The sequence below is a fragment of the Colossoma macropomum genome, unplaced genomic scaffold (assembly GCF_904425465.1).
Source record: "Colossoma macropomum unplaced genomic scaffold, Colossoma_macropomum, whole genome shotgun sequence".
Classification (NCBI taxonomy): Eukaryota; Metazoa; Chordata; class Actinopteri; order Characiformes; family Serrasalmidae; genus Colossoma; species Colossoma macropomum.
The window spans coordinates 19205535-19219854 of record NW_023494801.1 but is presented as its reverse complement, the minus strand read 5'-3'; the positions used below and the strand labels follow the sequence as shown (position 1 = coordinate 19219854).

Below are 14320 nucleotides of genomic sequence, written 5' to 3'. Positions count from 1 at the left end.
TAAATTTAATGAGTACTCAGTTGGAGAGAGTTGTAAATGAGATGAGAGAAAACTTGTAAATGAGATGTTCTAAGCACTTGCAGAGTGGTCATGTGATGGTGACTGCTGGAACAAACAAAGTTATTTTATTGCTCTTACTGGCCATGAGACAAGAGGAGGCGGTCGTGGATGAAGGCAAGAAATGCACCATAGTGGCTGATTGTGCTGGGATGAAGAGCAAATCCAATCAGCAGATTCATTAGAGGAACCAGAGATCTTCATCATCATTACAGGCTCCTGTACCAAGTCTCTCTGTCTTTCTCTATGGGATAATTCACCATGTGATTTCACTTACAGAGGATTATAGTTCACATCAAAATGGAAAGAAGATCCAGCAGAGGACTGCCTGAGCGTTCATTTCTGTCGTCTTTTTTTTTTCCCAGCTTTCTATTTCTCTTGTTCTGCTTTGTGGGAGCACTTGGGATGAAAACAAACCCTCCTGTATATTTTGCCTCCGTTTCAAATTCCACCGCTCCAAACTGCAGATGTGGGCTGTTGGCCACGTCTACCCTCCAAACTGCTGGCCTGAAGCAGGAGGAGAAAAAAAAGGAGGGGAAAAAACTGCATTGAGCCGCTTCTCATCTCATGTAAACACAGGATGAGTTCCAGCCATCTCGGGCTTAAAGGACAGAGAAATATAGAAGGACAAAGGGTTGGAAGACATAGACAAAAGAAAGGTGAGGTGGCTCTTACCACTGGCTGCGCTTAGTAATACGATATGAGTGATGAACCTCAAAATGTCCTTATAAACTCCATCAATTCATCAGGGACCCATGGAAGTTAAACCGAGACACTAAAAAATCAACACTCCATTCGCAGACATTCATAAGCACTCCCAAGTTCAAGGGTTCACCTAAAATCTTGAGGGACCCCTAAGTGGTGCACCTGATGAAGAACTGCTTAGAAATTTGTCCTAAATGTGTCTGTAATAATAGCCACAGATCTCTAATACTGCAACTGACTGCAATCTTGTCAGCAGTTGAGTGAAAGATGCCTCGACAGACTTCATATGACTTATTGTGCTAAGGTTGGAAATGTGCAAAAGGAGTGCACTGGGATTAAGCTGACTAAATCAGACCAAAATGAGCAAAGATGACAGGAAAGAAATGGCAATCTGAAGTGTGCTGATGTCATAACTGAAGATCAACTGACAGTGCTTTTGCTGTTGAAAAGTAGAAAACTTCCTCAGCTGTGCCACCCACCTACTCTTCTGCCTTGGAATGGCACCAACAGCTGCAGAAAGCAACTGAATAAAAAAAAACAGAGACACCTGGAGCATTCATCAGGGAAGGTCCACAGGTCACCTCAGGCCCCTCAGAGATACAGATGAATGGAAGACGTTCCGTGGAAGAACAGAAGAAAGATCCATAAGGATAAAGTAGGTTCAAAAACCTTCTATTTAAATTAGCCTCAGTGTTGCACGTTGAAGGCATTCTAAGGAAATACAAGAAAGCTTTACTTCCTTTGAAAGTATGAGGGAAGCTAAATGCTGAAATGGCTCCAGAAAGTTAGAAAGTTTGCCATCTTCTGTACAGCAATTCTCCACTGCCATCAATTCCTGCAGACTGCAGTGAACAAAGGAATCTCTTTCAGAGACTGTTATGGTGAGTAAAAGGTAGGAAGTGTGGGCAGGAGATTCCCCTACTCTCTATCTGTCTTCATTCACTTTATCAGAGATAAAGTAAAGAACACAAGAACGTCAGATGTACACTACTAGAGATAGCATATCTGTATAGATGGGTATTATTACAGGATCGATATCAACAGAAAATGCTGAATCGGATATCAGAGAGAAAAAGTGTACACATTCAAAGCAGGCTGAAGAATACAGTGATGCAGATTATGACAGAAGCCATTAGAGATGGTACCGGCCCAAAACCAGGTATCAGTACTAGCCCAATACCAGGTATCTGTACTGGGCCAATATCAGCAGAAACTGCTGGACTGAATATTAGACAAAAAAAATAAATGAATCCAATCCAATCCTGTAACAAACCTAGCTTGAAATAGAACACACTTGTAATGTGTAAAGTGATACTGTTAGCTGTGTTTTTCTTCTGTTTGCATAGTTTGATCATGACCGCCTACTCTTAAATGCTCATCTTAAGTGAAGTGCTTCATTAAAAATAGACCATTTTAAAGTTTAGTAGCAGTTTAAGAAAAATATCGAATCAATATCAGTATGGGCTGATATTCAAGCTTGCAAAATATTGATAATCAGAAACAATAAAGTGGTATCTTGCTGTCTCTAAACACTATTAACGGATCAGTCTGGCTTCTAAGCACACTATGGTTTGGATAATTAGAGAAAAAGAGACAAGCTGGATCAGCTCAAGTTCTCTGAGAGGTTTGATGATTGCAGGTCCTGGATGGAGCTTGAGTTTCTCTCTCTGCTGGCCCATTGCTGTCGGGCTGGGCGCCTGCTCTGGTTCACAGCTCCCCGGGCAGAGCGAGAGAGCAGCGAAGGAAAGACTTACAGCAGGAAATACCTCACCGAGTCACCCCACTGGGATCGTAAGACAAACGAAAGAAAAAAAAAAACGGCAGAGATAGATGGAGGGAAGGAGAATTGGCAAGATAGATAGAGGGAGAAGGGGATGGAAGAGAGTAAAGACAGAGAAAGAATGGGACAGAGGAGATTGGGAGAAGCGTAGAGAGAGAGAAAGAAAGAAAGAAAGACAGGGAGATAGAGAGAGGGAGGAAGAAGGTCTGGAAATGGTTTCTGCAGAAACAGCCCTGAATGGCTCTTTAATAGGGGTTATATGAGACGTTGGATGGAGGCTCTTTCCACACAGGCTGTTCCCTCGTGCTTGTTTCTCCGGTCACTAGATTGGCGAACCATCATGAAAAACCCCTCTGCTAAGCTCACAAACCCTTCATGTCCTCCTGGCTCAAAGAACACTGAGATTCCATGAACCACATTAAAGCTAAAGGGTAACCGTCCCTGAGGATAGCTCCACAAGGTTAATGGTAACGTGTAAAATTGTCCTTCGCTTAGGGCTGGAAATGCAGGCTCGGTACTGCCTTCGGAATGAAATATGGGGAATTAAACAATAATTATCCCACTCTAAGTTTACGGGTTTCGAATTCTCACCACAAAAATCGTGAGGGGCGCTTTCAGAGCTCAATTAAAGAATGTGTATGGACGCCAACTACAGGGGTGGTAATGCCAATAACAGCCAAGGCCAAGTCCAACTTGGGCTGAGATGGAAGTTAGGGAAAAGAAAGCCAAAGGCTATATCACATGTCCTTGGTGTAGTCTGGGTATGTTCCCAAACCTGAGCCTGGGCTGGGATTTTCAAAAGTACAAATTCTTCATTTCTTCATTGATTAACTGAGGTCTTGCTGAGGGAATACTCCCAATCAACACGTTCTGAAAAAGTAAGGGCAGTGAGGCAAAGCTTTCTCTCACTCTCTGGCAGAAGCGTTAGACATGGATAGAGACGACAACTCCTGATGGGCTAGCACCCATAATACCTGTGGCTTTGCAGCTTAATTTCTCTGATCGGTAAGATATTAATGCCTTAATACCCATCTCAGCAGCTTCCACAGCAGCTTACTAATTGATCAGGATACAGCCTGTGCCCAATCCAAACACATAAACACATGTCTGTGTGTATGTGGATTGCAAATGCATTACAAAGGATAGAAAAGTAGATTTAATCAATAGGCTGCATGTGTTCGTGTGCATGTTGCTAGCTTTACTCGTGTCTGTTGACTCTACAGCAGGAATGTGCAAAGACAGATCCCAGAGGGAGCTTGAGGTCCTGCCCTTTTGCCCGCAGACTGTACCAGTGCCTTTTTGGTTGGTGTGTATAATAATTGTGTTTCATATGGCCATTTGTCAAGATCTGTCTTAGCAAGGCTCGGCTCAGTCTTGCCCCATGAATAGGAGCTAGAGTTGGCTTGGGTTGTATGAGCTTTATCGCTCTTGGCTGCCCTTTCTGGTCCAATACCGGTGCCTACTTAGGTTTCATCTCAGTAACTTCGAAGTGTCATGGATGCATGCATCACCACAGTGTGAGAAATGCTGCCAAATAAAGCACTAATAGTCTCTTAATGAAAGCATCCATTGTGATATTTTGTTCAACATTCAAATGAACAGAATTAAGAAATGCCAATAACTTGCTAAAACAAGATTTTGTTACTGTAAAGGCACCGTTGAGCTCTTAAATAGAGTAGATTCTTAGCAAGTAGGTAGCAAAGAGGCTACCGTTACAGCGTCTATATACTAGAGAGTGGGAGTTAAATCTCTGTTTGGACAGTAAAGCTAGCATTTTTTGCTGCCTTGGGAAAAACTCAACACTATGTTTGGTCTGCCTCAAAATGGTTGCAATATGGTGTAAATTAATTTACATTTACGTTTCATGCTGTCTTTTCTTCCCTTGAGCCGTTGGCTCCTAAAATTCCTGTGCATGGGCCTGCTTGTACAGAGCAAATTTGATCTGGGCTCAACAATTTTGCTCAACACACAGAACACATGGAATCCTATGTGAGGCTTGAGCTCAAGAGGCTCCACGTTTACCAGAGAGGATCACGGGCTGCTGGATCAAGCAGCTGCGCTGACCTCCACCAAACCCCACTAAACTCTCAATCAGAAAAGCACAACAGCAGCTGTAATCCTCCCTGATATAATCACTCTCTCTCAGCCCGGCATTACGGAGGGACAAGCCGTCCAGTCCCAATGTATCACTACAAATGAATCTCAACTGATTAAATCATTAAGAGGCTTGTTGAATTTTTTTACATCCACCACTAAAGCCCTGCTGTAGGATGTGTGTGTGTGTGTGTGTGTGTGTGTGTGTGTGTGTGTGTGTGTGTGTGTGTGTGTGTATGTGTTTGTGGGAATGCCATGTGGTGGTAGGAAGAGGATTATGGTGTTTGGGCTACGCACTGCAATTCAACTGCTAAGCACAGAATTGCACACATACACACACAGATGATGCAGTCAAATCGAATCTAGGAGGAAATTACAGGTTGTAATATGTGAGATTAAACTCATTCATTCATGTTACTCCAGTCTTTAAAACACCACAATTTAAGTATGTGGTAGATTTTTATACATCACACCTTTAAAACATAATGTATTACAGCTCCACTTCAGGTTATCCTCTTCTTAAACTGACATTGATGGTATGCAGATGTATAGATTAATGTAATCTGTGATAAACTATATAATCACTGCTCACTGGACGAACATGTTCAAACTTTAAGTCCAAATTTCCAGAATTATAAATCTGTTTAACGTGAACTGACAAACTACAAACGTGAACTGATATTCTTGAAACTGGCATAAAAGGCCATCCTAACAATAAAATAATTAAAGACACAACAACACAATAACAGTTTTACTTAATCCTCGAACACAAAATCACACAAAAATACAAAAAGAATCAAGTAATCAAAACAAGCTTTACTTTTCTTAATGAAACTGATACTTCATGCTGCAAAACATACTGTATACTGACTGCTACATGACAGACTTGGGCTTCTAGCCATTAATAGTATATATGTACTAAATTCTAAACGTAAAGTAATATAAAAAAGTGAACATAAAAGTGTAGTAAGTGCAGTGTCTTAATTTGACATATTTTAAACACTTTTCATTTAAACATTTCACATTACAACATCCTAATTGTTTACTTCCCACACATATTAGGCCTACAGTTAAATTGAAGGCATTTAGCTAATCCTCTTCCTTATAACCACATCTGCTCAGTGAGCAAGGCAGCTTTGGATCTCAACATTTTGCAGAATGCCTGTGCTGACAGACAATACAGCAGTTCTGGGCAAAAGCAATATGGGTCTACTGTCGTTACCCACGTTATCCAAGAATTATAAACAGAATGACGCAAACCAATTCCCACAAGATATCTGTGAGCACAAATACTTGATTTGGCTGCTGTTTGTTAAACTATGTGTTAAATTTTGTACATTTTTCCGCATTTTGGGACGAGTTTAACAGGATAAATTCTATTATCAGCATAACAATCTAAGTGAAAAGGAGAATATATGAAACTTTAAGATGAATTTCCTTTTGCTTTACTGACCGTGTGCACTCAAGCTGGCACGACCCTGATCACTAACACTGACAAATCAATAGTAGAGTAGATTAAATCTACCCAAGATATGCGTGAACACAGGCTTCAACAGAAGGAATAAGACTAAAAAACAAAGGCCTTAACATGGTCATTTTCACAAATTTGCCTAAATCTGAACACTTGAACTTAAGTGAATTTAAACCTAGAAATCTTAATTATTTTTTTATGTATGTATTGTATATAAATACTTCAGTAAGCATAAAAAGTATCACTGTTTTTCTTAAATAATGTTGTTTTCAAAAAGGCAGGATCTTTTCTCAGTTTGTAGGCCAAAAGCTAAACTGACACAAATGTTTACTCTTTCAAAATGTATAATCTTTTTAAATATTACCAAAAACACCCTTTGTACTGTATGTTTCCATCTGGTTTACAAAAGAAAATTACAAACATTAAGACAGAGTGCTTCATGCTACATTACTCTTACCAACACTTTCTGGGGACCTATGACCTTGCTATGTCACTGTCACTGTCAGTATCCTCAAGGTCAATAACATCTTTGCAGTCACCTCCATTAGTTCCTCCACTCTCTCCCTCCCATCATGCAAGCTAATATAATGTTGTAGCACCTTTTCAGCAACGTTAAACACTGAATGTACACATATTTCAGTTCTTACTTGGATTCTTTTGGTAGTTGCAACAGCAACAGTGTTGGTCACATTGATTTGACTATGATTTTTATGCGACACCGTTCTTAGCTTTGCAGAATGGAAACTGCTATCATTTGGGAATTCTGTTTGTGCTCCAGGACTGTCACAGGGAGTGCAAGGCGGTTTACCCACACTCTTAGACAAAATACCAGGATAATGGTTTGCGGTCTTTTCCTGATATAGAAAGATGCCAAATGCAAATTATTTAATTTTGCCATATTTAAAATAATGGAATTCACATAGCTATAGTCTGCTTGGTTAAGCTGATAACACAGCACACAGTCACTGGGTGAGCTAAATATTCTTTGTAACCCAAGCTGTATGTGCTTGTTTAGAGAAAAAAACTGGGGGATCATATTTAATTAAACTTGCAGGGGCTTGCCCATTATGCAAAGAATGATTTTGCTTAGAATTTACGGTTGCAGACCTGTGCAAAGCTAGAAGGACTGATAAAAAAACTGATATTCCCCACCAACATAACAGGTTCTGTCAGACAGTTACAAAGTAATAAAGTTCACAGTTTGATCGAACACGTTCAGGACTTGGTATGAGGCCTAGAAAGACACAGATTACATTTTTGCACAGCAGAGTGCAATATGGAAATCTTTGTCGCTCTTTATTCGGTTTCTGGAATTAAAAAGGTCATCTGTTAAAATGGTTGTAGCTGAGAATTGAAAAGATGTGGGTAAATGTGATTGTTTTCTGTTGCTTTCTAGTTGCGTAGACTTTGAAGACAATATTACGATCCTATCCCTTAGAGCAAAGACTGCTTTTGTTACTGTTACTGTTTTGTAGTCCACAGATTAGCATGCAAAAGCTTGAATATGGTCAAATTACATCGCTTTTAAGTTAACACATCCTATATAGAGAACAAATGTTACTATGGCAAATTTTAGTTCCCAATTTTCATAGTTATTTTTTATATATAGTTTAGCATATTAAAAACAGTAAAGCATTAAACATAAAATGTGCCATGACTTCTGCATTGGCCAAATTTTATGTTTTATTTTTTTCCAGTATGTTAAATTTAAAATAAATGAACAAACAAACAAACAGTAATTGCATATTAAAATGAGAAGTGTGCTCTCTGTAGTGGATGTGTATAGGGCTGAAAGATAATTTTTATATCAAAATCAATATTTAAGAAATTGCAATTTTCAAATCGCAAGAGTTGCAGTTCTTCTGCCCAATGACAGCTGGGATAGGCTCCAGCACCCCACCGCGACCCAGAAGGATAAGTGGTTTAGATGATGGATGGATGGATTATCAAAAACATTGTCTTATGTTTTAAGTGGGGAAATTTAATCTAATAACACAGAGCTTGTGAAGTGCCTGTAGATAAGTTAGACCAGAGGCAACCAAACCTCCATGTGTTGTGACATCATAACCAAAATTTACTGGCACACTACATTCAGGGGTCAAGCCTTTGGCTAGAAAAAGCGTATATTCTAGTTTTCTTGGCCAAAAAAGAAATAGGTATGAACCTTAATTTATACAAAATAATTGCAGAAAATCACTATTAGATATCTTCCCCAAATCATTCAGGCGTAAACACTTAGAAAATCAACAAAACATGTAATTTGACCGGGGTGCACAAACTTTTGCACATAACTATATGCAAGTGACCTCTGTTCTTAGGTGCTCTGCACTGTGCCTCATTCAAAAAGCAGACTGGGCTGAAATGTTCCTTATAGCTTCAACATTAATGGGCGGAGCTAAACTGCTGTAGGTTGAAAAGGCAGAGTCGGTTTTTTTAGTAGCCTCACAAACAATGAATTCAGAATCGTTCATTTCCATGTACAGACTAAATGGCCTAAAGACAGAATGGTTCAAAGTTCAGTTTTCCATGATATGAGCCCATTAACATTAATTTCTGCTGTCTAGTCACCTTAAATAGCCCTGAAACTCCTCGTTAGTCATTCTCTCCCCCACATCGCCACAATCATCTTTTCAGAAGAAGAAGGAGGACAGACTCGTCTGCTCTGCTACTTCTGTGGCTTTTGCGTGTCAACTTGAAGATTAATTAATAACCACAAACTCTTCTCTTTCATTCTCTCCCTTCCCATCCTTCCTCCTTACTCCTTCTTTCCCAGGGTGCAGAGGGGGGAGAGAGGGATGGAGGGGGTTCTTTGGCATTGGGGGGGAGGAGGAAAGGGTGGGCTAGAGAGAGAAGATGGATCTCCCTGCGCTGAAATGCTCAAAGGCCAAAACCACATAATGCTGACTATACACATCCAGCTGGCCCCTCCGCTCCAAGTCACACACTCCAACCACACACACACACATTCGTACACACAGAATCCACACACACATGCCTTTCTCACACTTCCTCACCCGGCCCGGCTTCCCAGAGCCCGCCAGCTCCCAGAGCCACGCTGCCCTTCGCGGAGAGTGTGTGTGTGGGAACGATTAGTCTGGCTGACAACAACAAACAAATGGGCGGAATGTGCCGAGGATCGCTCAAACGGTCCAGTATGACTTGGCCATTTATTTGTAAGTGTGAGCTGCAGGCAGAGTGACTCAGCAAGGTGCCACTAGAAGCTGGGGCCTGCCACACTGTCACAGCTGAGACTTCTGGTTGTGGTTATTCATGTGTTATTACTCTCTAATACAACTTCATACCAACACTATTTGGCATCATTATTAGCCTTGGATCAATAACTGATACTGTCAAATATCATGATAATTTGCATAAGCGCAGATTTTACGCAAATTACCTTTCTTTTGTTCTCGTTCATGTGTCATATGATTTATTTATTGCTTTAGCCTCTATTCAACATTTCCCTTTGTATAATCTTAATCATATACAGTTGGTTCAAAAATGTACACAATAGAAAAGACTGCAGTTAATTGTAGGCTGCACAAACAGAACAACACCCACTTCTTAAATATATACTTGCACACTTTGAACACCATTTGAAAAGACTGTAATGTAGATTTTCTCTCTGGCAAAATAAGTTTCTAAACAAACAAACGCAGAGAACCGCTGGCTATTATCAGGATTGTATGCCGTATGTGCAGAATACATCACTTAAAAATTAATAAGTAATAACAGAAGCTAGCTCCAGCTGGTAATTATACAATAATTATATTACCATCAGAGAAAATGCAAGCTATTGGGTAAGGCTCTGTAACACTTGTATGTGGTACTTTGTAACTGAATTTGGATATAGTTTCTCACAATAATTCTGCAGACGATAATCAATTTTCTAAATTTGCATTATCTGCCTAAGTTACTTATATTACTGTGGCATGTGCCTGTCCACCAGGCCCCGATGGCGGCCGCCGGAGCCGGTAGGAAGGCGGGGCCTGAGCACCGAGCGGGAATGGAGCCCGACAAGGCCAGCGGGGAGAGGAACACCGCAAGTGAGGGGGGATGGTGCGCGCCACAATTACTTATACATATTATTTATATGTATAAACAAACTGCATATTACTTATACACACTATACTGTGGTTACAATGGTTGCTTATTTGCATTTTAGGCCATTTCTCCATACGTTGGCCCTTCTTTTCTTAGTGTCCACATTGTACAATGGAATTCCAGAGTGATTTGAAATGCACTACAGCTTCTAACATTGCACTCACTCATTTTTATTGAACACTGCAGATCACTATAACAGCTGACTGTGTATTAAAATGACTCTATGTCACTTACTGAATGGTAACTGCCATTATGGACCAGGAATGAAGTGTATAGAAGGGTTGGGCAATATGATGAGATTTATCGTTATTATGATAGGTCACATTAGTCCACAATATGCTTTTCTGAGCAAACTGCAGATATCGACAATAAGGAACATGGACCAAATACATGTTTAATAACACAAAGAATCTTTTTTAATTGAATTTAGTGCAGTGCAATATGTAAAACACTGAATAAAAATGAGTGAATACATAATGTTTGGTATTTTTTTCTTTCTTGACTGTTCCAACTTGTCAAACCCCAGATACCGTAAACACTGTGATGTATAGTTAATCAAGAAAATATCTAATTTTATAAGTATTCATAAGTATTCATTCAATCATATTCTTAAGTATTCTGATATGAAGCATTTATCATAATAATCCAAATGTATAGCCTTGTCAAGTTTGGACCAATATGGCACTATAAAGAGGGAGCAGGGATCCATTTCAGTCACAGCCATGGGGAGATAAGAAAATACTAATAACCAATCCATCATAACTGACATATTGTCCATGATACACTCAGAGATTGTGTCACTGCCCCCTTTAAACTCATAATATGTTCCCAGAGTAGCTGCAATGACACTAGACATAGTAAAGTATATCAAGATGTAAAACTGGAGCTTTCTGTGTGCTACTGTGCTTCCTATCACTAAATAAAAGAAGCACAATGAGTGTATCCACACATTCAGAACTGAATACAAACTGCTACAGGCTTGTTACTGATTTGTGTAATCAGAGTAACAATAAAAAGTGACTGAAGTATTAAGTATATTCCTATTCAAATGCTTGCTTGTTCAGTAGCTTTTTTAGCTAATGTTCTTTACCTATGAAAATAAATGCAACAACAGCACTGAGCAATCATGTTTTTAACAGAAAAGAGTATATTACAAGGCAGAAATAGACTTTTTTGGCACAAGATTACAGGGTTAAGATAGATACAGGATATGTAAGTCATCTCTGGAGAAATATAGAATGTACTAGCAAAATCTTTTGTAGATGGAAAAAAAAAAAGGAGAGAGAGAGAGAGAGAGAGAGAGAGAGAGAATCGGAGGGGGGAAAACAGTCCTGTGGTGTCTGTTTTCCCACTGGCTGGCGAAGCTCAGCTACAGCCAGCATAAACACATGCCTTCATGGTTCATACATTTCCTGCTCCCCTCCACATCCCAATGTAGGGCCACACAGGCACAGGACAGAGGAGAAAAGAGAAAAGAAGAGCGGGAAAAAGTGAGAGAGAAAGATACTTTGTGTTGTGGGTATTTAAGCAGAGATGAAAGGAAGAAAGGAAGTCAATGAGAACTTTGTCCCCCCTATTCTAATCATAGATGCTTAATAATGTTAGCCGTTAACAGAGTGGACTGTTAAGGCAGAACTTTAAAAAAGCAAGAAACAAAAAAGCTTCAAACAAGTACCCGCTAGCCGTTCTGTACTTTTTACTGTTGTTGCCAAACAGTTTCCAATTCCATCCATTAGGATTCATTGTGAAATAACTTCTACAGCTCACCTTATGAGATTCTCTTAGATCTTAAATACTTCAAAACCCCCCCGAAGCTCCTCTGTCCTAGACTACAAAGATGGAGTGCTGTAAGACTGTCCTCAAATGCCATCTGTTTAAGATCTGGGATCTGTCTTAGTGCTTTTCTCAGAGCTCTCTCCAAACACTAAATGTCATTTTCAAAGCAAAATCACACTTAATATCTAGGAAACCTCTAAATGGGGAGCTAAAATATGTCCGCACCCGTTTCCCTGGCACAAACAGCAAATTTCTATTGTGTAGTTTAGCACTATGTGCCCGCTGCTTATAAATAAAGAAAAATGAAAAAGGAGTTACGCCAGCCACAATGTACTTCTCATGTCAATCTCTGTATCTATACTTATTATGTTTGCATCCCAGCACTGAGCAGGGGGTGTCTTTAACTAAAAATGTGTCAGCTTCATATCAGTTGCAGTTAACATGTTGGCATTATTTTTTATCTTGTGAAAGATAATTTAAATGTCTGGGAGAGAAGAAAAACACTAAGGGGGTCGGGGGGGGCAAGACCTCGACTCATCTTAAGACAAGATGGTTACTCTGTCATATCTTGTGCTCACATGTGTAAAAATACTCCTTTATTCCATTCAGTCTTCCCTATGGCAGCTCACCCTGTTCCACTCCCACGTGTGAGTTATCAAAGCCTCAGCCAAATGCTGCTTATTCTCTCCTGTTTGAGTGAGGAGAGGGAGCTTTAAGCCTGATACTCACACACACACACACACACACACACACACACACACACAAACACTGGCTTTGCTTGTTCTATTCAACTTTGGAACATGCCTCCCCTTATCTCTTAACATGCTAAATCAAGCAGAAAGAGAATTAAAACACTAATGCCTATTAAATCTCAGACCGAAACATGAAGGATATGTTTGGCATTTTAGAGTTCTCAACTATATATAAATATATATATATATATATATATATATATATATATAAAACAAATGACAGTATCCTGTTCATGGTTATTGAGGTCAGCACCTATCCACAGGCAGTGTGAACAGTACAAAACTTTGTTATGGGTGTTTTATGATTAGAGATACTGAACATTATGCAGGTTTAATTTGGGATGTTTGAGTAATCCGTTATACCACAGAGTGCAATCTGTGTTTGCTGGTCTTAGGAGGGGTGTTTCACACTCCATTTACCTTAAAAGAGCAGATAAGCTATGCCGTGCTTGTATTTGGGAGCATGGATGAACAAGTCGTTCACAGTGTTTCTTCCATGCTTTCCCACCTTTCTTCCATCATCCAGGTTTTTTTTTCCTTGTCTGGATCTGTTTTTAACCTGCACATTATCTCTTTACCCAAACATTCTCTCTCGCTTAATAATACATTCTTTTAGGGCCTAACCACAACCAATATGAACATTTTTGGAGGTGGTGGGGGGACTGCAGTTTTGGTTCTTTTGTTTCTCTCAATCTTCAGTTGACTTCATAGAAAAAGCTTTTGTTTAGTAATATGTTGTAATACAAAAGTACAGTAGTACAAAACTATTTTCTTTAATTAAGCTCCAAGCCTTTTTTATTTTTCATAGAAAGATCAGCACACCAAGAATTCACCACACAATTCAGAATTGAGACTTGAATGCTGCACTGTTAAAAATGATCAGCTCAACTCAAAATGATATAGTAACTGATTACATGGTGTTCTTGAGTTGACTCAACTCAAACTACTTAGTTGAGTCAAAAGTTCTCCTCATTCTTTAGTTCTTCATCTCAGTTAAGTAAATAAAATGATTTTTTTTGTTTTTTTATACTCACAACCTCCTGTTGGGGTGACAGCTTAGTCCACTGCACCACTCAGGAACACATGAAGCAACTCAAATTTTGTGTCTACAAATGTTTAATACACTGGAGAAAATATCTGTTGTTTTAACTTTAAAGCATGGCATAGTCTCGTGGTATAGCTGTCTAATAATTTGTCCCAACATCAGGAAGTTGTGAGTTTGAATCCCAGCAATACCATAGCTATCCATATCTGGAAGCCCAAGAGAAAAACATTCCCGATGGGAGTGCCAGCTAGTGGGGAAATTGAGTTAAAAAAAAATAAATAAATAAAATAATTCAGTTTTGTTTATCTAACTGAGATGCAGACCTAGAAACAGTAGCTGGGAGAACTTTTGACTCAACTAAGAAGTTTGAGTTGGGTGAACTCTGGTGTCCTCAAGTTAAGTCAACTCAAGAAAAGCCATGTAATCAGTTACTATATCATTTTAAGTTGAGCAGACATCTCTTTTTTTACAGTGTGAAAAAAGCTAGAATGACAGTTCAGAGCTCTGTGTTATTGGGTTAAATTCCTTAACATAAA

General features: G+C 39.4%; 1 protein-coding gene across 15 annotated transcripts in view; it reads right to left on the bottom strand.

Moving 5' to 3' along the window:
• Positions 1 to 14320, bottom strand: part of nfixb (nuclear factor I/Xb) — a 163834-nt gene that overhangs the window by 57654 nt on the left and 91860 nt on the right. For 9 of the 15 annotated variants that reach the window (XM_036589735.1, XM_036589730.1, XM_036589742.1 and 6 more), the window contains one exon: positions 1310 to 1381. The exons of 5 other annotated variants lie outside the window; for them this stretch is intronic. In XM_036589735.1, coding sequence (XP_036445628.1) covers positions 1310 to 1381 — 72 coding nt within the window. Of the gene's footprint in view, positions 1 to 1241; positions 1382 to 14320 lie in introns of all 15 variants that reach the window. One more of the 15 variants, XR_005008325.1, reaches the window with a different exon arrangement.